General features: G+C 43.7%; 1 protein-coding gene across 4 annotated transcripts in view; it reads left to right on the top strand.

Moving 5' to 3' along the window:
* Window positions 1-16,969, top strand: part of ADNP2 (ADNP homeobox 2) — a 34,185-nt gene extending 17,216 nt beyond the window's left edge. For 2 of the 4 annotated variants that reach the window (XM_045003672.1, XM_045003670.1), the window contains exon 5: window positions 10,391-16,968. In XM_045003672.1, coding sequence (XP_044859607.1) covers window positions 10,391-13,390 — 3,000 coding nt within the window. In that variant the 3' untranslated portion in view covers window positions 13,391-16,968. Of the gene's footprint in view, window positions 1-10,390 lie in introns of all 4 variants that reach the window. The other 2 variants (XM_045003673.1, XM_045003674.1) reach the window with 1 other exon arrangement.
* The last annotated feature ends 4,883 nt before the right edge of the window (window positions 16,970-21,852 follow it).

Consider the following 21,852-nt stretch of genomic DNA (forward strand, 5'->3'; position numbering starts at 1 on the left):
TGTAATTCAGGGCTTATACCTTATTTATTAGCAATCTCGCTTTTAAAGTTTTGTTTTTTTGACGGCGGCAGCAAGCAAACTCTCCCTCAGGAAACCATGTTTTCTGGGCTCTGTTCCATGAATGGGATCACCTCTTTCTCAACATCATGACAGAGGAGAAAGCTAACCTGAGTAAGCCAAAGGCCAAACAGTGATGTGAATCTTTGAGGAGACCACCTTCAAGGATGTAGAAGAGAAACTCTGCCATATCTTTTGGTAGTCTCTCTGCATCTTCCCATCCCTCGCACATCAGCCAGAACTTCTGGAGACATCCTCTCAAAAGTGAAGCAACCCTCTTCAATACTGGGAGGGTGGCAAACGGGATATTTTCTTGCCGAACAGGCATCTTCAAGGGCTAATCCAAAAATCCTTTCTCCTGCACTCCTTTTTCCCCAAACCTAGTCTTGATCAAGGGGAGGGGGGGGAAAGGAAATATAGCTCAGGATTGTCTTCCATGTGCAAATGTGGGTGGGTGAGTGAGTTAATGGGGACAGAATGTGGCTTGCTACTTGACTCCCCATCTTCTCAGGATGCAGGATGTGAATTCTTAGAGAATTATCCCTACATTACCTCCTTATTTGTATATCTGAAGATGAGGAGATACACCAAGGATCCAACCACAGGATAACTATATTGGAACATAACCCTGAGCCAGAAAAATAGAAAACGTTTTTCCTCAGCAGACGTGTTTTGAAACAACAGGGAAGAAGTGGTGGCCATCAACAAGATCCAACTAGAAAAAAGGATGGATGAACTAAATCTAAGGGAGAACGCTCCCATCCAGAGCAAAGGTATATTTTGCCATTCCTCTGCATTCCTCCTAAGACAGCTGCCCATTCCAGTGAAATCCAAAAACTACAAACCACCTGCAAGAGGAGGAGCTCCTTTCATTCTTACCCTCAACAAAGGTGTCGGTGAAGGGGTTGACTTTATTCTGGGGTAGAACTTGAGCCCACAGATACCAAAGTGTGGAAACCAAATCTCCTTCCAGTCAAAATAGTCAGCATGACTGCAGCTGTGTATGCGTCTTTCCAGAAATATGGCTGGAAGTGATACTCTCTTACTCAAGTGAACAGATCCAATCAGCTTCAGCTGGGTAGATTTCCATTCTTCGGACTGGAGATGGAGCTCTAGGGAGTGCCACATGGATACCAAGTTCCTCCACATCTCTTGTTAAACTCTCTTGAACTGTGAGAGAGACAGAAGCATTCACTTATCCTGATATTTCACACCACCCTCAATTAAGAGCAATCGTCTGTCCTTTATGGGGCTCAGGCCTTTACTCCCTAATTATCATAGTTTAGCTTTTTTAAAAATGTTTAGGCCAGCATAGACATCAAGAAGCTGAACAGATTGATGAAGAGAATTTATATTCATAATGGAGACTTTTTAGCTTCTACAATCACTTCAGTCTCTTCAGTGGAACTGGGAACTTATTTGCATATTCCCAAATGCCCTGTCCTTGATAATTCTCAAGTTTGCCTATGGAAAGCGCCACTATCAATACAAAACATTAATCTTTGGCCTCCACTCTGCTTGAGGTAGTCAGTGAAGGAATTGCTAGTGATAATAAGTAGGCTAAGGGGCTCTAGGAATTCATTGATTCTTGTTTCTAGGTAATATACTCATCAGAACCTCCTCCCCAAGCATCTTAAAGGCAACAGTTTGGGACACTTTCCATGCTTCAGGCACAAAGTTTTATCATAAATCCAAAGAAGAGTTCACTGGTCTGGTCTTATAGCACTGTCTTTCCTAGGGCAGTGATTTTTTCAACCTGTGGTCTGTGGACCCTGGGGTCCCACAGACTACGTCTAAGATTCACAAAGTGGGTCCACACTGCCATTTGACATATTTTTAATGGTCCACAGATGAAAAAAAGGTTGAAAACCACTGGCATGGGAGAAGGGAAAACAAGGAGAGCCGTGGTCTTTTTGTGACACACAGCAAAGACACTGATCTCCACAGTACTTGTATTACCATATGTACTCCATTCATCTTTCCTTGCAATTGCTGGGCCTGATGTCTCTAGTTGCCTGCAGAGGGATCATCCCGTGGATGAATATACAGATGAGATTTCTCTTTCAGGTTTGAAATTATTCCCAGCAAGAAATGCACATGAAAAGGAAAATTCTCCCCCAACTAACTTACTCCCTCTGTGGAAGTAGGAAGCCTATACAGCAAGTTTCTTCCCTCAGTCTGTACTTCAAGGTCTGATTGAAAACACTAGGCTGTCAGGTTTAGGAGCCCACTTGGATTGTGTGGTTGAGGTTGGCTTCAAAGCACCAATCTAGAAATAAGTGCACCAGCTTGCCTTCTGAGAATTTCAGGCTCAACTGAGGCAAGAGCATGTTGTCCCATCAGACAACACAACCACATAAGATGATGAGGGGGACATATGGTTCAAATCAAAACACATACAAGCCTTGCAGATCCTACTGTGGGTGTGATATTACATAACATCCATCAGGGTAAACCAAATACAGTAGAACCTTAGAGTTATGAACACCTTGGGAATGGAGGTTGTTCGTAACTCTGAAATATTCGTAACTCAACAAAACATTGTGGTGGTTCTTTCAAAAGTTTACAGCTGAACATTAACTTAATGTAGGTTTGAAACTTTACTATACAGAAGAAAATGCTGCTTTTAACTATCTTAATTTAAATGAATCAAGCACAGAAACCGTTTTCTTTCCTTGTCAAATCTTTTTTTAAATCTTCCCTTTATTTTTTTAGTAGTTTAACACAGTATTGTGCTGTATTTGCTTTTTTCTTTTTTGGGGGCGGGGGGAGAGAAGGAGGCCTCTGCTGCTTCCTAATTGTGTACGTCCAGTTTCAAATGAGGTGTGTGGTTGATTTCAGTTAGTAATGCTGGTGTTTGTAACTGAGGTTCTACTGTAAAAGGATCCTGGAATACAAAAGCAGATTGGTTAACTCATCTGTGGATAGAAAAAGAGTTGGCTCTTAGCTGAAACATTTTTTGGTTGATAGACTATCTCAGGTGGATTTATTCACATGCAGACAAAATGCAAAAACAAGGCCTCTTCTTCATCGGCGATCATTGGGAGCAGATGCTATGGCTCACAGATGAGCAAATCTTTTTTTATACCTGAGCTCACTTGCCATGTTCTATGGCATCCTGCTCTGGCAAAAAGAATGTTGACTGACACAGAATATATGTGCAAAGCTGCCACCTGGTCCAAATTAAAGCCCTACAGGTTCAATCTTCACTTATTTCCAGGATGGTGGTTGGCAGAAAGTTGCTCCAAGCCGTAGTCCCAAAACATTCATAGATTATTTTTATTTATTTATTTATTTTTTTAAAAGGCTGGAAGGGACCCCTAGATCATCTAGTCTGAACTCCTGTGTAACACAGACAATATAATTTCACTCCTGTATTGAGCTGAATAACTGGTTTGACTAAAGCAAATCTTACAGAAAGGCATCCAATATTGATTTGAAGGCCTCGAGATTTTTTCCAATGATTAATCATCCTCACTTGTTCTTAATTTTTTTTGTCTTATTTATAATTTGAATTTGTCTGGTTCAGATTAATGTTCAATTTAGGGATGGTGAAACCACCTTCTTCTGTTTTACTTGCCCTCCTTACTAACTCTTTCCTGATGACTTGTTTCCCATATATCTCAGATTGGGGAAAGGTCAAAGTCCAGAATGGAAAAATCGTTACTAAAAATTCTTTTCTGGGACCTATTCTTGTCCAGCAGGGCAGATTGGAGTAGTCCTGAATGTGTCTCTAAGGCCTCTTCAGGCTCCATGTATATAGTTAACACAAATGAGCTAAAGTATTACTGTAAGGAGTTTTAGATCCTAATCTACTCGTAAGAATGTTATGTCCCTACAAGTTTGGAAGTACTATGTGGGTGGAAGGAGCAAGGCCAAGCAATGGAGCTTATGGACAAGTCTGAACAGCTTTTCATATTTGCAGGAAGATGTGCTAGCCTGAACTAGGGAAGAGGTCAGCCCTACAGAGGGGGAATTTATCAAGTAACAAACTTTTACTTTTCTATTCTGACAAATAACTATTAATAGTGGGGTACAGGAAAGAGAGCTGAAGTCCAGTTACACCTCTACCCCTTTATAACGCCACCCGTTATAACACGAATTCGGATATAACGCGGTAAAGCAGTGCTCCAGGGGGGCGGGCTGTGAACTCCGGCGGATCAAATCAAGTTTACTGTAATGCGGTTTTACTTATAATGCGGTAAGATTTTCTGGCTCCTGAGGACAGCGTTATATCAAGGTAGAGGTATAGTTGCAAGTTACTGGGATTTAGGCTTCTAAATCACTGTTATGCACTTTTTTGAAAATTTTACCTTAAGTCTTCAGAACAAACAAGTGCTTAGAGGAGGCATAAAAATTTTTTCTCCCTAGTCTTACCATTGTACAGTTTGTAGTGGGGAGCCTCTTGCAGGAATATGCCACTGCTATAAAGGAAGCAAAAAAGAACCTTCATTATCACAGCTTTAAAATCATGGTTAAGGGAACTATTGAGAATAATGATACAATTAATCAGTCTGGCCTGCATAATCTAAATACTGACTGGAGCATTGACTGCTGTGGAGAGGTTTCATCAGACTTGACAGAAAAGTTCAGGCAAGTACTAGATGAACTTGCTGGGGCAGGAAACTCAGGACCAAAATGGAGAGCAGAAATCACCTCTGGGTTTGGCCCCATCACAGGAGGAGTTGCAAGAATTTCTAAAGAGTGGTATGACCTACTACCTGAGAAATTAATTTATTCTTTTCTCAGTTTGTGAAGGCTAGTGAAAAGTGACTAGGCCTACCATAACATAAATGGAAGGAGGAAAATGAATCCAGTGATGAAGCAGTTCCTAAAGACACGGCAGTATTTATTTCACTAGGATGTACTTTCAGTTGCTTTCAGTGCCATTTCTATTACTTTTCCCATGGTCCATGTGCCCTAAGTGTGGGATGGGAAACTTCAGTCTTTGAAGAATGCTATAGTTGTCCCAATCATCACTCCTTGGTGTCTTCCCATTTCTTAGGCAAAGTTATTTAAGGTAGTGACAATCATTCCAGTGAGACCTGGCCTCTGTTGACTTCTTTGATCCTTTCAGTTTTGGACTTTTCCTGAAGAGTGCTCTAGGGCCACTAATAATCACTATAATGAAATGTCAAAACTCAAAGTCTCCGTAGCCTTTTCCAGTCTGTCATGAAGTGCAGCTGACCCTTTTATATGATCTATTTGGAGCTGACAGTGCAGCACTACAGTGGCTTCAGTGATTCCTTTCAGAGGGAGCTTGGGGTAGTGATTGACAGCTGCCCTTTTCCCAAGAGACCTTGCAGGTGATGTTCTGCAGGTATCAATACTCTTAATACTTTTATAGTCTTGAAGGCAAGAAGGGACCATCATGATCATCTAGTCTAACCTCCTGTACATCACAAGCCACAGAACCTCACCCACTCACTTCTATAATAGGTCCATAATCTCTGGCTCAATTACTGAAGTCCTCAAATCTTGATTTAAGGATTTACTGTAGTTCAAATCAACAAGTGACCTGAACCTCACTCTGCAGAAGAAGGCAAAAAGCCCCCAGAGTCTCTGCCTTTCAGACCTGGTGAAGAATTTCTTACCAACCCCAAATACAGCAATCAGACTGAGCATTTGAGCGAGACCCACCAGTCAGATATCTGGGAAAGGATTTTTGTAGTAGCTCCGTCTAGTGTCCCATTTCTTGCCATAGGAGCTATTTGCTAATAACCCTCACAAATGGGCCCTGTGCCCTTGTAGGCAACTTCATTATACCTTCTCTTCCAAAAAATTTTCAAGCTCAGCCTTGAAACAAGTTATGGTTTTTTTTTTTGACCCCACTTTCTCCTTGGAAAGCTGTTCCAGAACTGCATTCCTCTGATGGTTAGAAACATTTAGTCTAATTCCAAGCCAAAATTATTTGTTGCCCGGCTTATATCCATTTGCTTTTGTGCCAACATTGCCCCTTAACCTGGAGGTTATCCCTTTGATGTATTTATAGAGAGCAATCATATCTTAGGCTAAACAAGTCAAGCTCCTTAAGTCTCCTCTCGTAAGGTATCTTCTTCATTCCTCTGGTCATCCTAATAGCCCTTCTCTGCACCTGTTCCAGTCTGAATTCATCTTTATTAAGCATGGGAGACCATCAGTATCAACATGACACTTCTTGTAGGAAACTGAGATACTATGAACTCTGCTGTCAGTACACTGACACCCCACTTTGAGCATGTATGCTGAAGAGTAGATGTAATGTCACCAAGCCTTTGAGAAACTGGCTCCTGGATGAAAAGGAGCTGGTTCAGACTGAACCTTGGGAAGACCAAATTGAGGCTGGAGAGAAGGGGGAAGTGTTCTGCAGAATTAGCCAAACCACTGACCTCTTCTTCCATCAAAAACACTTGTTCCTATATCATCGAGTCAAAATCATGGTATCCTATTGGACTCCTTGAGCTTGGGTGTCCAGGTAGCAAAAGTGGAGAGAAATGATTATCCCTTTCTGGCTCATTGGACTGTCCCCTTTCTTGTCAGAGGTCCTGAATGATCCATGTATTACCCACTTCCAGGCTGGAATACTTTCTCCACCAGTTTTTCCCCTTACCTCCATCGGAGATTGTTGGTGCTAACAGTGGCAATTTTACCACCACCCTCCCTTCCCCATCACACACAAGTTGGTGAAGGGAATGGAGGAGGCTAGCAAATGAGACAGCCTTGAAACATTCTACTCAGTATTGTAGAATGGTGTCTCCTTACCTCAGAGGTGTTGAACAAGTTTAGGAAGGAGAGGATCAATGTGTAAGAGGAAAGGTGCAGTGCTTCATGAAACCCTTTGGCAATGGACGCTTGCAGCCCAAACAACATATGGCCTCTTCTGTTGAGGGGAAGAAACTGGCAAAAATCAAACCACAACAGAACAAGACTGAAAAAGTTTAAAAAAAAAAAAAAATACAAAAATGGAAAACAGAAAAAAGTGAAGCAAGAGAAAATAGAAACCAGTAACTGTTGGGAAATGGTGTTACAGCAAAGAGCAGGGTGCCTACTTCCCAGGCCATCTTTTGGAGACGGTAGGCATCTAATAAATGAAATTTGGGAGCCAGTGGTAGAGAGGTAGCCCAGGGATTCCCTAAACCCTGGTAAATTTAATCTCTTCTTTTGGTGTACACTTAAAATCCAGATTTATTGGTGAATGTTGAAGAGAGTCACTGAACTGCATTGTGTCAGGATGATCAGATAAGAGTTGGAGTTGCATCCAGCACCTTGAATTTCATCTGAAAGTGAACTAGCACTAGTGCAGAGAGTAGAGCAAGGTGTCAGTATATTACTGCCCAGTACCTCTCAAGGGGGCAATTACATTAGATGCTTGCGAGAGTTTTTAGGTGACTTTCAAAGTCAATCTAAGTCTCATTTTATTGTTATAGTTTAAGCCTATGGGAGACAAAGGCACAGATTATTGATTCCAGGTGCATATCGGTGAGGGAAGGGGTCGAAGATGTTCAGATATGAGGGAGAGAAATGTAGACATTATGCTTAAATAAGAGCTTGGCCTTATATTTTAAATAAGAGATTAGTCTGGTTGTCAAAGTGACTTGGAAGCAGTATTTGTCAGAGATCTACAATGGGGTGGAGAGGGTAGTTTACTACTTAAGGTGGAGGCAGATATCTAACACCACTCTATCAACTGTGAGAACTTCATCATGTCCTCAGCCTTTAATCGTGGTCCCATACTCTGCCACATGGTTGAGGAGCCTGATGGAGGCCATCTTTAGGCTTGAAAGGCTTAAAGGTTTATGATTGAAGGCTTCTTAACAAATCAAGCACTGTCATCAAATACTTTCTGGCCTCTCTTTACTGCCCTAAGAAGATTAGCAGAGGTTTTTTCCATTTTTCTGAAGTGGACGAGGGGGGACTAAGTTACTGGCATCGATCCACCATTCACTTTACACTGATGTACCCTAAAAAACAGTATTTTTGAGATCAGGCAATACTTGGCATGGCTATTAATTTGAGAATCTGCTTTGTTTAAGGCAACAATTCCCTGCTCTCTGGAGATCAGCTGTCAAACAGGGGAGGAGCAGACACACAGATTAATTCATTCTAACTCCTGCTCCCTGCTCATGAGTTCATCTTCACAGGCTGCAAGAGGAGCAGCTGATTGAATCTAATATCCAACCATGTTGTGGTGATGGGGTGTGATGGATCCACAGGATTTGTGCTTTGCCCCAGCTTTTAAACAGTCCCTTGGAGGTACCCTTTACGTGTGCCAGACTCTCAAGGGATTATATTCTTCCTTAAAGTAAGTAATGCAGCCTCAGTGCCTCTCAGACTGAGCCTCTGCTCCAGCACTGCTTCTCTCTGTGAATGAGCTCTCTCCAGCAATTCAAGCTGAGTCAGACTCCTGTTCAGATTCGTTTGTCCTCTTCAGGGATCAGTGCACCTCAGCAAGTATTTGCAGTCACACCAGGAAGCCTTTTCAAAACAAGGTAACAATTTATTAGCCATCTGGAATAAAGAATCTGAAAGTCCTCAGGTTATCATAGAGAAACAAAGATTTAAAAACATAGTCTATACTGCTTTGAGCCATGCTGCTCCAGGAACTATCTTGGTTTTCTTTGTTTCTGTCTCACTGCCAGTCTCAGGTCAGAGCTGCTGTTTCTCCAAAGGCCAGCTCTTAAACACAGCCACCTGACATCTTTTCCCTTTGTTCTTCAGCTTGGGGTCTCTGCTCTGCTTGTCTGCAGAGAGGTGGGGGAAAATCTCCTTCCTTTTGGCTGTTTGCTAGGTCTGAGTTTTGCAGACATTGGGGTTTCCTTTGCCTTTCTAGCTCCTCCATCGATATGGGTCAGTTTCAGTCAGTCCTTTAATGACCCATTCATACCACCCAAGACAGTTATGTGCCCAGAACACTTCATGTCTCCTGATTTGCCCAAGTAGTATTTTAACCTTTCTGCACCCACTGGCTACAGTCTCAACTTATGTCAGTCACTGCCACAGTCATATCATTCAGAAAAATATTACAGAAAAATCCTCTTTTCTTCCAAGAGGTGATGCTGATGATCCCCATGTGAGTCCAAGACTGCCTGTCCATCCTATTAGTCTTGTTGTAAAGGTTGTGTTTCGAGGTCCCTTCCCAGAGCTGGGAAGTTACCTTAGGATGCTTTATGAATGCAAACTTATGACATTGACTCTGCCTGGAAGCTCTGTAGTTCTTGGAGAAATGAAGGCTTATTTCTTAGGAACTATAGGATAATTCACATGAGTCCCAGTATCAAAACCTAGAAAAATGGAAATTTGTGACTGAAGTGGCCCTTATAGTCTTTCGGAGACTATAACACGATTTACTGCATGTGGGAATGAAGAGTAACTTAACCGATCAGTGAGAATTCAGAGTGAAAACTAACAATTTTCAGCTGAAGTGCAATTGATGGAGAAAACAAATGCAATGATTCTTGTTGGAGAGGGAATGAGTTTTGAATTTTATTTTTAGTTAGAGTCAAATTAGAGAAGAATCATATAGTCAGTTTAAATGTGCATTTTTAAAGAAAGTATTTAAAAATATTTAGAGTAAAAATGCTTTATGAATTAAATATTGGTTTGAGGAGATGGGCTGTGTAATACAAGTGGTATTCTAAAACTGAACTGCAAAGGAAAACAAATGGGTTTGTATATTTTTATTGCTCTTTCCTTATGTTTAAAGGAGGTCTGAAAGGTTTAGCAATCTCTTCTCTTTCTCCCCCCCCCCCCCCTTAACATTTTCTTGGCTTGTTTTTACTCTTAGGAATATCAAGTGTCTGGTTTTTACTAGTTTTGCTGAAAGACTTGGTTGGATTAGGGGTTCTGAAAAGTGGTTTGAGAGCTTTTTCTCACCCATCCGTTGAAGGACAGGGTGTTGGAATCTTTGTTTTTTCTCCTAGTGTCTGTGTGGGGTGCATTAGTTCATACAAGTAAAGCTTTAAACCATCTGAATGAAAAATCCCTTCCCTCTCAATTTTCCCAGGTTTCATTTCCTGTGTATTGTGTTGTCTTAATTGTTCCAGTCTCTTTGGTGGCCTAGAGTCCTTAAGGAACTGGAGTTTCTAATTTTTTTTTAACCAGAGTGAGGAAAAAGATCCATTCAGGCCTTCTTTATACATTATAAAGAAGCAAAAAAGGGCTCAAATCCAAATACTTTGTTTTCGCATGCATGTCATCTTTATGTATGTCTTTGTAAAGATGTCTGAACTTGTTTCTTGGGGGTATACATCTTTTGGAGGCATTTTCTTTGGCACATGATATCAACTGGCAGTTTATAGAATCCTGGTGTATTTTTGACAAGGTGTTGTTTGAACTTTTTTTATTTATTTTGCAGAGATACAGAACAAAGCCGTACTGCTGTAGCCTATGCAAGTTCTCCTCAAAATTTCTTACTTCATTCAAGAATCATTTGCACCGTTACCATGAAGATGAAATGGACCAAGAGCTGGTGGTTCCTTGCCCAAAATGTGCATTTGCTTCTGATTCAAAAATAGTGGGAAAACACATCCGGATGTTTCACTCTTCTAATAGGAAAATACAGAACTACACAGTGAGCATTTTAGGTGGCATGAAACAATTCAGGAGTGACATTATAAACTTCACATGTCTAAAATGTCACTTTACAGACACGCTGTACTACAATATGAAGAAACATGTGCTGATGAACCATTTTCAAAATTTAATAAGCACATATTTTGGCCAGAGACCAGATGAAATTGAAGAGAATTTTATTGAGCACTACTGTAAGAAATGTAATGCTTCTGCAAACAGCCAAGATTCTTTAATGTATCATGTCTTAACATCTGACATGCATAGAGATCTGGAGAATAAACTTAGATCTGTGATTTCAGAACATATTAAGAAACCAGGACTTGTGAAGCAAATGCATATTGCTCCCAAGCCTCCCACAACTATAGCTGCTCCATCTTTAATGCCCACCACTGCTCCATCAAGCTCAGTTACTACTCCAACTTGCATTCAACTTGCATTTCCTCAGAATAATCAAAAGCAAACCATGGTACAGGGGAAAGCAGTTCAAAACACTGTTTCAAATGCCTCTGGTAGCCTTACACATACATCTCCTGCTCCAGTTATTACTCCACCACATGTTACTCTTGTATCCAGTCCACTCCCTGTAGGTCAGAATGTTAATCTTCAACCGCCAGTTCCACAACCTGTCTTTGTTTCCCATAGGGTCCCTCTTAATCAGCCTGTCAGGCCTGGGGTTCTCCCCCTTACTCAACCTGTTGGGACCATAAATAGACCTGTTGCTCCTGGGGTTCTTCCACTTAGTCAACCTGTCAGGCCTGGTCTTCTTCCTGTTAATCAGCCTATTGGGACTATAAATAGTCTGGTTGCACCTGGGGCTCTCCCAATAGCTCAGCCTGTTGGTCCTGTAAATAGTCATGTTGGGCCTGGAGTTCTCCCACTAACTAGGCCTATTGCACCTGGGGTTCTCCCTATAAATCGACCTGTTGGGAATATGAATCAACCCATTGGTCCTGGGGTTCTTCCTGTGCCCCAGGCTGTTACCTCAGGGGTTCTCCAGCTTAATCAGCCTGTTGCATCAGAGGTTCTTCCTGTAAGACAGCCTGTCAGACCTGGGATTCTCCAACTTAATCAGTCTGTTTCCTCAGGGGTTCTCCCTGCAAATCAGCCCATCAGACCTGGAGTTTCTCAAAATACCACTTTCCTGACTGCAGGACCTATACTTAGACAGTTAATTCCAACTGGTAAGCAGGTTAATGGGATACCTACATATACCCTTGCACCAGTTTCAGTTACTTTGCCTGTGCCACCTGGTGGCGGAGTAGCAACTGTTACACCACCGCAGATGCCCATTCAGCTAATGCCGTCTGGCACAGTAACTCAGATATCTCGCTCTCCAGCTAGTGCACCTTCTCCTCCTGTTGTTGTGACTTCTTCCCACAATATGTCTGCACAGGCTTCTCCACCTGCTCCTGAAACAAGCCAAGCCCTCAAACAGGCTAAGCAATGGAAGACGTGCCCTGTTTGCAATGAGCTGTTCCCATCAAATGTCTATCAGGTCCACATGGAAGTGGCTCATAAGCACAATGCAGTAAAAACAGAGGAAACCCTTGAACCTGACAAGCTTGCAGTATGTGCACCCTTTTTGAGGTGGATGAAAGAGAAGACTGTCCGGTGTTTCTCTTGTAAATGTTTCCTATGTGAGGAAGAACTTATAAAACATTTACTGATGCATGGTTTAGCTTGTTTGTTCTGTACATATACTTTCCGTGATCTAAAAAGCCTTGTGGAACACAATAAGACTGTGCATAATGGAAAGAAGAAGTTACATGAAGACTACAGCAACAGAGGATTTCAACTAGATAATGATGCTGATGGTGACCTTATATTTCCACATTTTGACTTTAGTACAATGTTACCAAAAGAAGAACTTGGTGAAAAGGAAGTACACTTGGCAGTACTTGCAGGGGTAAACTCGAGGACCCTTGTACCTGTGTACATCAAAGTGAAGCCTCAGACAGCTGAAGTGAACAATATGTGCAGCAAAAAAGTATTTACATGCCCCTTTTGTTTTGGTACTTTCATTAGCAAAGAAGCCTATGAAATGCATTTGAAAGAGAGGCATCATATCATGCCAACCGTACACACAATTTTAAAGTCCCCTGCTTTCAAGTGCATCCATTGCTGTGGGGTGTACACTGGAAATATGACTCTGACTGCTATTGCTGTGCATTTGCTCCGCTGCAGAAGTGCTCCCAAAGACAGCAACTCAAGTATGAAAGTGCCGCTTGAGCGCAATGAGCAGAAAGAGCTATCATTTGTGAATGGTGAAAAGCACGATTCTGTCTCTCAATCTGCTAAAAGAAAACAATCTGATCTGTGCTCTGTTGCAGAGGACCAAAGGAATAAAGAACAGCAGCTTCAGTCCTTAAATACTGGCACAGCTCTAGCTCCAGATAAAGACGTGAATCTAGGGGTAGTGCCTGTCAAGCGACAAAAGATTGAAAGCAGGACTGAAATGAAAGGACCTCCTTCAAGTGAGGATCTCCATATTCTAGCATTAGATCCTAAACAGTATGAACACAGTTCATATGAAGCTCGAAAGCAGTTTCTGGCAGATTACTTTCACAAGAGGCCATATCCTACAAAAAAGGAGATGGAATTACTGTCCTCAATGCTGTGCGTGTGGAAAATGGATGTTGCATCATTTTTTGGAAAAAAACGACATGTGTGCCTAAAAGCGATAAAAAATCGCCAGCCCTCTGTGCTTCTGGGTTTCAGTATGTCTGAACTTAAAAATGTAAAGCACAGTTTGAGTTTAAAATGTAAACCGCAGGATCTGTAAAAATGCTTTATAGTTTTAAAAAGAATCATAATTGCATAATTCTCAGTTTAGCAATTTATTACTTTGGTTTAATTTCTTTTAACTTACAAACTGAGCTTTGCAGGATTACAGCAGTACACAAAGCCTCATTCAGATTTGACTGTTGAAAAAAGCAGCAGTGATTGTAGAACCGAGGAAGGTAGATCCTTCAAATTTTCAGCTCCGGAATTTGTTTTAGCTTTATTTTTCTTTTCTTTTGTGGAGTAGGTTTTTTTTCCTGCCTGCCCCTCTCCATTAGGCTTTTATACCACATGTATTGTCTTTCCTGATTTAAAATTTATTTTTTGTCAACAATGTCAACCTCTCCCTCAAAAAAAAAAAAAGGGGGGGGAGGGCATAATGTTGGTTAAAATATCAAGACAAACTAAATGAGAAAACAGATCGAATTAAAAGTATTGGTTTAAATTTCTTTAAACTCCTAATTTTATTTTTTGTCTTTTATCCTCTAAAGAAAACGATTGTGGTATTTAACTTCCTCCTCGAAACCCTCCCAAAAAAGCTAGGTTTATTTTAGCAATAATAAAATGGATGCAGCAATTTTTTCCTCAAAAGAAGAATTACAGTTCCAGTGATGCACAGTAGCTAAATATCATCTATATATTTTTGGGAGAGGCGGGTTCCTCTTAAGCTCTGGAATTAGGTGATTTACACTGGCTGTAATTTTTATCCCATTAAAAATTAACTCTAATTTAAAGGGATTGTTTACTGTCACTTTGTAGATATGGGACACTCTCCAGTTGCTAAATTTGTACAATTTCAAAGCCTGTTGACCACTTATTACAAACAGTGAAGTAGTTTTAGAGAAGTATCAAATTACTTTGATGCATCTTGCCATAATGTGACTTTTATTCACATATCCTTTCTTACTTGTTGAGAGCTCAGTCCAAGCATCACTGATGTCAATGGGAATGTGTCTATGCCAACTCTAATGTGTGTTGGTTAGGGTATTGAGTGAACACATTGCCCCTTCTAATAACCAATGAGAAATGCAGCTTAAACCACTCTCCTTTCATAAACAGTCAGAAAGCAGCTAAAGCTAGTGGATGGAATGGTAATATGGCACCTTTTGTCTGTCATTGATTCAAATGGGACTCCCATATGTGATGCGTACACATTCTTGCCATCTGACAAATAGTTAATGGTTTCTATGAAATTAATTGGTCTCAAAGTAGTTTCTAGTGAACAAACGTCTACATCACCAAAAAAAACCCAAAACCTCCAGAACTGCCATCCTTGGTAAGTGAGAGTCAAAAGAATTGAGTGGGCTTGGTGATTAACCTACCTTTAAAGTGAATTAGGGATGTGATTTGTGGCCACTTGCATTACCAGTCCACTGCTATACCTACTATTTGGATAAATGGGGGGCATTGGTTTTAATCAGATTGTCAGTTTGGCACCTTCCAAAAATCACTAAAATTACTTTGCCAAACAAGGCCAGTCACAGGCCATTCAAAGCAAATATTACAAGTGGTCTGTCCTACCATTGAACTTGTACTGATGACTTCAAACAAAGGCAAGAAGAATAATGTGCTTAGTGTGATTAATCTAGATAATAAAAAAGTCAGTCTTTTCCTAGTCAACAATTTTTCATCTCATACCAGAGTTTTGTGTTTTTTAAATTGCATGTAAATGTGACTTTACATTGAACATTTCAAGCAGTTGTATAACAGGGCATGACTTACTGTAACCATAACTATCAAAGGAAAAGCTTGCTGCTGCCTTATTTGAGCTTCTACAAACTTTAAAATATCTGTATTTTGGATTAAAAGCGTGGTATTTTCCTGTTTTTGAAAAAACGGTGAAGTGTTGTTTAAATTGTAAAATACAAAAAGAAAATCCACAATAAAATTGAACCTAGTCATGTAATGCAAACACTGAACGAAAATCCTGTAAGGGATTGTTATATTTTTGAGAGGGGGGGGGGGGGAGGATAGATCAACAGGACCCTAAAGCCAATAAGAAAAATTTCATGATGTGTCCTAAAAGATATTACAGGATCCTAATCTGACTTGTGATTTGGCTGAGTTTAGTTTGTGAACCGGTCTGGAGAGTTTAGGGGGATTTAAAAAAATACTTACAGTTCTCGACTTGGAAAATGAACGTACTATGGGCAAGATTCATCTCGGGTGTAATACCATTCATGTCAATGGAATTACACTAGGGATTTGACACTAGAGATCTACAAGACAACTTAAGATGAGTGGTTTAAGGTACTGTTTATATATTACAAATAATGTTTCTTATTGGGAGAGAACTAAGAAGTGATATTAAGAGTTGATTCTTGCCAGGGTGGTGGAGAAAACAATTTAGTTTTACGTTTTCTTTATTATACGCTGTCCAGGGACAATGTTAAACATTTTATCTGCTTGGCCTTTGATTTCAGTTTCAAATAAACCAACTTTTTAACGTTTTTTTTAGGTGTGTGCATATGGATGGTTATTTTAAAAACTAGACTTTGAGAGTTTGTAATGTTTCGTTAACATTCAGCATGAGAACTTGACATGAAAAATTAATAATTTGGATTCAAAATAGTCATATGTCTTAAGCAAACAGAAATAAAGACCTAGATCTTCCAGTTCTTCAAAAGGGGGCAGGGGAAGAGGACACCACTCCAAGAGAGTTTGTAATAAAAGTACATTCTACCTCATCTAGGAAATCTGATTTGAGTCCAAAGTCTTGATCATGAGCCTTTAATAGCAGTGGGAGCAGGATTAAAGCCTAAGTCTTTAAAATGACTGTTTCAGTCAGAGACAAATAACCAACAATTTTTTTAAAAGCCAGAAGTGATTGATCTAGGGAAGATCACAACTCTTAACGTGTGTATCAGTATATAGGGTAAGGCTTTTTAGGGAATAGGGGGCTTGGTTTGGAAAAACTCAGAGGTTTTATTAAAACAAAAACAATGCAGGTGAGGTAAGCTACCAATTTCAGCCTAAATTAGATTGTGCTGTTGCTGTCTCAAAGTGAGAGACCAGCTGCTTAGGAAGGTACTAGTCTATTTGAAGTTATTGCCATGTGCTGAGTATAGTCTGTGGCTGGTTTCTGCAGAATTTCCCATTTAAAGAAGTTAGTTCCTTTAGCATCTCCTTTTGGGAAAAGAAACTGGCTGCCACATCTTAAGAGTCACTCTGCCAGATAAGTTGCCATCTTCTATCTGCTCACGGGAGCAATTTTTATGAGCATAAAAGGATAACTAAATAGTGATTGGCTCAGAGGGTGAAGATACTTCATTTACTTATGAACAGGTATCTCAATTCATTACAGTATGCTTTCTTTGGGTAATAGTTTAGTGGTATCTATTTTTTTTAAAAGTGAAAAGATGCATTAGAAAATCACTAAGCATAATACAACTTGTAATCAGGAAGTGCAGTATGAAAGATTCAGTGTACTGTAACTTTGTCATATCATATGTCTTGATTTATATTAACTATGTGGAAGGATAGAAAATACACATATGAAATGGGTTTGTTAGTTAATGGTGCTATGGGAACTTAACTTTTGTATTGCGTGCCTTTTTAAAAATACCTGTGCTAAGTTTTCATAATGTAGTTGACAATTTATTTCCTAGGCTTTTAATCCTAGTAGTAATGGGAGAAGAATGTTCACTATACAAGCTTTCTTAGCAAAGTTTTTACTAGCTAATTTAAGATGCACCAGCCAGTAGCCTTTAAATAGGATTAAAAATGTGCACTCTGAACAAATGCCGCTGCAGTGTATGTTAATATGGAAGTTAAAACTCCTAAACTGAAAAATATTTTACGGTATGTGACCATGCAGTTTTCAAACATTCAGACTTCAAAGATTTCCAACCAGTGCTTTTTCAGACTTGGGTATGTGCATAGTCTCTTAGGTGCATGTGACATTTTGGGGACTACCTAGACCAGTAAAGGGTTCTGTCTAACCTGAGGTGTCTGGATGCTGTTCAGCTGTGGTTCAGACCCCTCAGAGCCATAGCCTTCCCACAAACAGAGTCTCATCCTGGCTACCAGTAGCCCTTCCACGCCTGAGTCTCCCCAAATCTGTCCTAGAGTTTTTAACCACTAACCACTCTGACTTTTCACCCCAAAAGGCGTGAAACCACCCCCTGCCATGCTCCTCCCAGTTGTCAGCTCAGTTTGGCACCTACATTTCACACCGATTGCAGCACAGAGACCTGCTTGGGTAAAAAGAAAAAAAAGGTTACTTGACAGAAAAATCAGATTCAAAGATGAAATAGCAAGGGAAGCAAACAGAAGTTAGACGGAAAATAAGCAGATGCAACCTCAGGGTTTACATTTGCAAATTAGATTAAACTCCCTTTTCTAATACAGGTTACCTATTTCCTCTGAACATTGTCCCAACATATCCCATGCCACAGAGAAGACCCAGCGTTCGACAGACAGTTTCTGGATATTCATCAGGTCAAATGCCCTCCTCCTATCCCCCCCTTTCCTCTCAGGCTATGCTGACTCATAGTTATGCAGCTTGAGGAATTTCTAGCTGGGATAGCTCAATGTCTTTCCATTCACTGTAACAGCCCATCCATTGCCTTTTTCTGAGTTGTACAATGGTAAGTACTTAGAGCTAGTGTTAGCGGGGTGGGGACGCATCCCTTCCCTGTCAGTCTAACCAGGGCCCCACTGAGATGGAGCTGAATGCAGCACAAATTATGAGCATAGTTTTACAGATACACAAATTTATAACCACAGTCTGTATATATTCGTCATAATGACATTAAAGTTCAGAACATTACAAGCTTGCGTATAAAACCTTGATGTGCTAGTTTAGTGCAAAACATAGTGAACAATCAGTTAATTCTACTGCTTATTCTTTGAGGTTCAACCCCCGTTCTCCTTTTGGGCTGTCTGGGCCCTGATTATCACAAGGCTATTTAAAAAAAAAAATGTTTTTTTGAAGGTTGTGGGTGGGCTGCACAGAAGAGTTTGGTCTATGATGCCTCATCAGTGTCTATTACCATTGCCTCCCTCCTGCTTTTCTGGTAGGTAAAATGGCAACTGTGTATAGATGTCATGTTTAGAAATTCTATGATTCTTTTCCTTCAGCATCTGAGTTGGAACCATGTATAGCAGGTGTCTGAAAGTTCTTAGTGTACCTGAGACTGCGCTCATAACCTGCACTCTCCTAGCTCCACAAAAGGCCCTAGGTGAGCTGGTGGGTAGTAGAATCCTGAGCTGGGGGGCATGCTCCCCAAACAATGCATGGAGAGAGTTAGCTGCCTGGGAAGGATCCACAGAAGCCAGCATGGGATGTGGTAAGATGTCTTAAACTAGCCAGTAGTGAAATGCAGAGGTAAGGGGCTGGGGTTAGGGCCAGATCCCCAAAGGTACTTAAAAATGTACCTTCTTAGCATATGCACAATGTGCCTCAGGTGGCACATGACCAGGCGTCATCACTGATGGGCTAGAAGGAAGCATGCATCTCAGCTCAGGATGCTCAGCTGTGACCCCTCTCACGGAGTTAGGTGCTGAAGCCAGGCTAGCCATCTGTTCCTGGAAAAAATCAGAGCCAGACACACACCCTTTGCAACCCCATCCCATTACAGCCATGGGCCCAGCACGTAGCGCCATCACCAGGGATGAGGGAGACCTATTTTTAAATTGCTGCTCTTGGAGCAGGGACTTGTACCCAGGTCTTCACCTCCTATGATAGCACCCTGACTGTCCACCAGGCTATTGGGTATGTCACAATCACTTCTGCTGGAGCTGGGCCACACTGTATAAATAAGAAACAATTACTCACTTTTTGTAATTTATTTTAACATAAGATTGTTGTTCTTTGAAATATGTTGCGTATGTCCATGCCCCTAGGTGTGTGAGCACGTGGGGCACCAATGCTTGCGTTTTTCCCTAGCAGTATCCAGAGGGGTAGCAACACCTGTGCCCTGGTGACTTGCGTACGCCAAGCTGAGGGTAAAATGAGCAGAGCCACCCCTCCACACCCTCTTTCAGTTCCTTTGTACTGGAATCTTATATGATGCATTCCACTGTGTTGGGGCAGGAGAGTGGGGTGTATAATGGACATATGCAAAACATCTTGAAAAACAGTTATGCACAGCAAGTAACCATTTCTTCTTCTTCGAGTGGTTGTTCATGTCCATTCAAAGTAGGTGGGCGCGCGCTGCGTGCACGCCAGCCGGAAGATTTTTCCCTAGCGGCGCCCGTAGGGTCGGCCCTGGTGCCCCTGGTGCCCCCTGGAGTGGCGCCACTACGGCACCCTATAAAGGGGCCCGCCGACCCTCCACCCCCCTCAGTTCCTTCTTACCGCCGATGATTGCTTGCTGGAACTTGCTTGCTGATAGCAAGTTTAGCAGTGTCCATAAACCTCGTGTATATAGTTAGTTAGTTTATCTAGATTAGTTGTACATAGTTCTTTGCTGTTGGGGGTTCCCCCCCACCACCTACTTGTCGCCCCGCCGGGGCATGCCCGGGTCTCCCAGGTTTAAACTCTGCAAGGACTGCGGAAAGTTCATTCCAAAGAGTGACCTGCACTCTGCTTGTCTGCAGTGCCTCGGGGAGAGCCACCAAAGGGACTGGTGCACTATTTGCAGGGGCTTCCGTCCCAGCACTCTCAAAGACAGAGTTCTTCTGATGGAGGCTGCCTTGCGGCCACCTTCAGACCCGGAGTCGGCTGATGCAGTGCCCAGCATGTCGTTAGTGCGGAGCGCACCGGCATCAGGACTTAGGGCCCAGCCCAAATCTTCTAAGGGGAGAGGGATAGCTCGGTGGTTTGAGCATTGGCCTGCTAAACCCAGGGTTGTGAGTTCAATCCTTGAGGGGGCCACTTAGGGATCTGGGGCAAAAATTGGTCCTGCTAGTGAAGGCAGGGGGCTGGACTTGATGACCTTTCAAGGTCCCTTCTAGTTCTAGGAGATTGGTATATCTCCAATTATTACCTTTTAAAACCCGGCACCGGAGGGAGTCGGGTCATAAAAAGTCGGCCTCAGTGCGGCACCGCTTGCCCTTCCCAGTGCCCGCTAAAAAGAAGAGGTCAGTGAGGGAGCGATCGACCCGCCAGGACCTCCACAGGCCGACGCCGTCCGCTGGTACAAGTAGACAGGCTGGGCTACAGCCCCCGGCTGCTCCATCAACTCCTGCACCGGAGAGAGGGCGGTCGAGTCTGGAGCGACCATCATCCCCGGGCCTTAGTGGAGACATGCGTCCCCCCTCGACACCGGAGGCATTCGAGGCGGCCTCAGACCTGCTGAGACTCCCGGTACTGGCTTCCCTGCATCATGGCAGGGAGTTGCCGACCATAGCTCGTCCCCCAGTACAGTCTAAGGCAGGGGTCTCAAACATGCGGCCCGTGGGCCGCATGCGGCCCGCGGAGCTCTTCCCTGCGGCCCGCGGAGCTCCCCAGGGCCGCCCAGAGGGGGGGGCAAAGGGGGCAATTTGCCCCGGGCCCCGGGCTCCGCAGGGGCCCCCAAGAGAAAAGCGGAGGCTCCCGCCTCCGCCCCTCTCCTGGAGCCTTTCCCTCCCCCCCTCCCCTCCCCCTCTTACCCGAGCGCGTCTCCGTCCGAGCGCCTGAGCCCCGCCCCGATCCGAGCCGCGTGGGGAGGGGGCGGGGCTGGGAGCTCTGGGCTGAGCGCTGCGCTCGGCGTGGAGCTCACAGCCCCGCCCCCTCACCACGCGGCTCTGAGCGGGATGAAGCTCAGGCCTCGCCAGAGACGCGCTCGGGTAAGGGGCGGGGGAAGCGGGAGCCGCCGGGGCCGGGCCGTGGGGGGGGGGAGGGAAGCGAGACCGCTGGGCCGGGCCGGGCCGTGGGGGGGGGGGGGAGGGAAGCGAGATCTGCCGGGGCCGGGCCGGGCCGGGGGGGGGGGGGAAGGGAAGGGAAGCGAGACCCGCCGGGCCGGGCCGGGGGTGGGGAAGGGAAGCGAGACCCACCGGGGCCGGGCCGGGGGGTGGGGGAGGGAAGCGAGACCCGCCGGGGCGGGCCGGGGGTGGGGAAGGGAAGCGAGATCTGCCGGGGCCGGGCCGGGGGGGAGGGGGGGGAAGGGAAGGGAAGCGAGACCCGCCGGGCCGGGCCGGGGGTGGGGAAGGGAAGCGAGACCCGCCGGGGCGGGCCGGGGGTGGGGAAGGGAAGCGAGACCCGCCAGGGCCGGGCCGGGGGGTGGGGGAGGGAAGCGGGACCGGCCGGGGCGGGGGAGGGAAGCGGGACCGGCTGGGGTGGGGAAAAGAGGGACCCGCCGCCGCCGAAGCGCAGCCCGGTCTTCGGCGGTGGGGGGCCCCTTCTGTTCCGGGACCCGCCGCCTAAGTGCCCCGCCGCCAAGCCACCAAACAGCTGTTGGTGGCGCTTAGCACTTTCCAGGAGGGAGGGGGGAGGAGCGGGGAGCCGCACGCTTAGGGGAGGAGGTGGAGAAGAGACAGGGCAGGGGCGGGGCCTCATGGAAGGGGTGGATTGGGGGTGGGGCCAGGGGCAGCAAGGGG

The sequence above is a fragment of the Mauremys mutica genome, chromosome 2 (genome assembly GCF_020497125.1).
Source record: "Mauremys mutica isolate MM-2020 ecotype Southern chromosome 2, ASM2049712v1, whole genome shotgun sequence".
Lineage (NCBI taxonomy): Eukaryota > Metazoa > Chordata > Testudines > Geoemydidae > Mauremys > Mauremys mutica.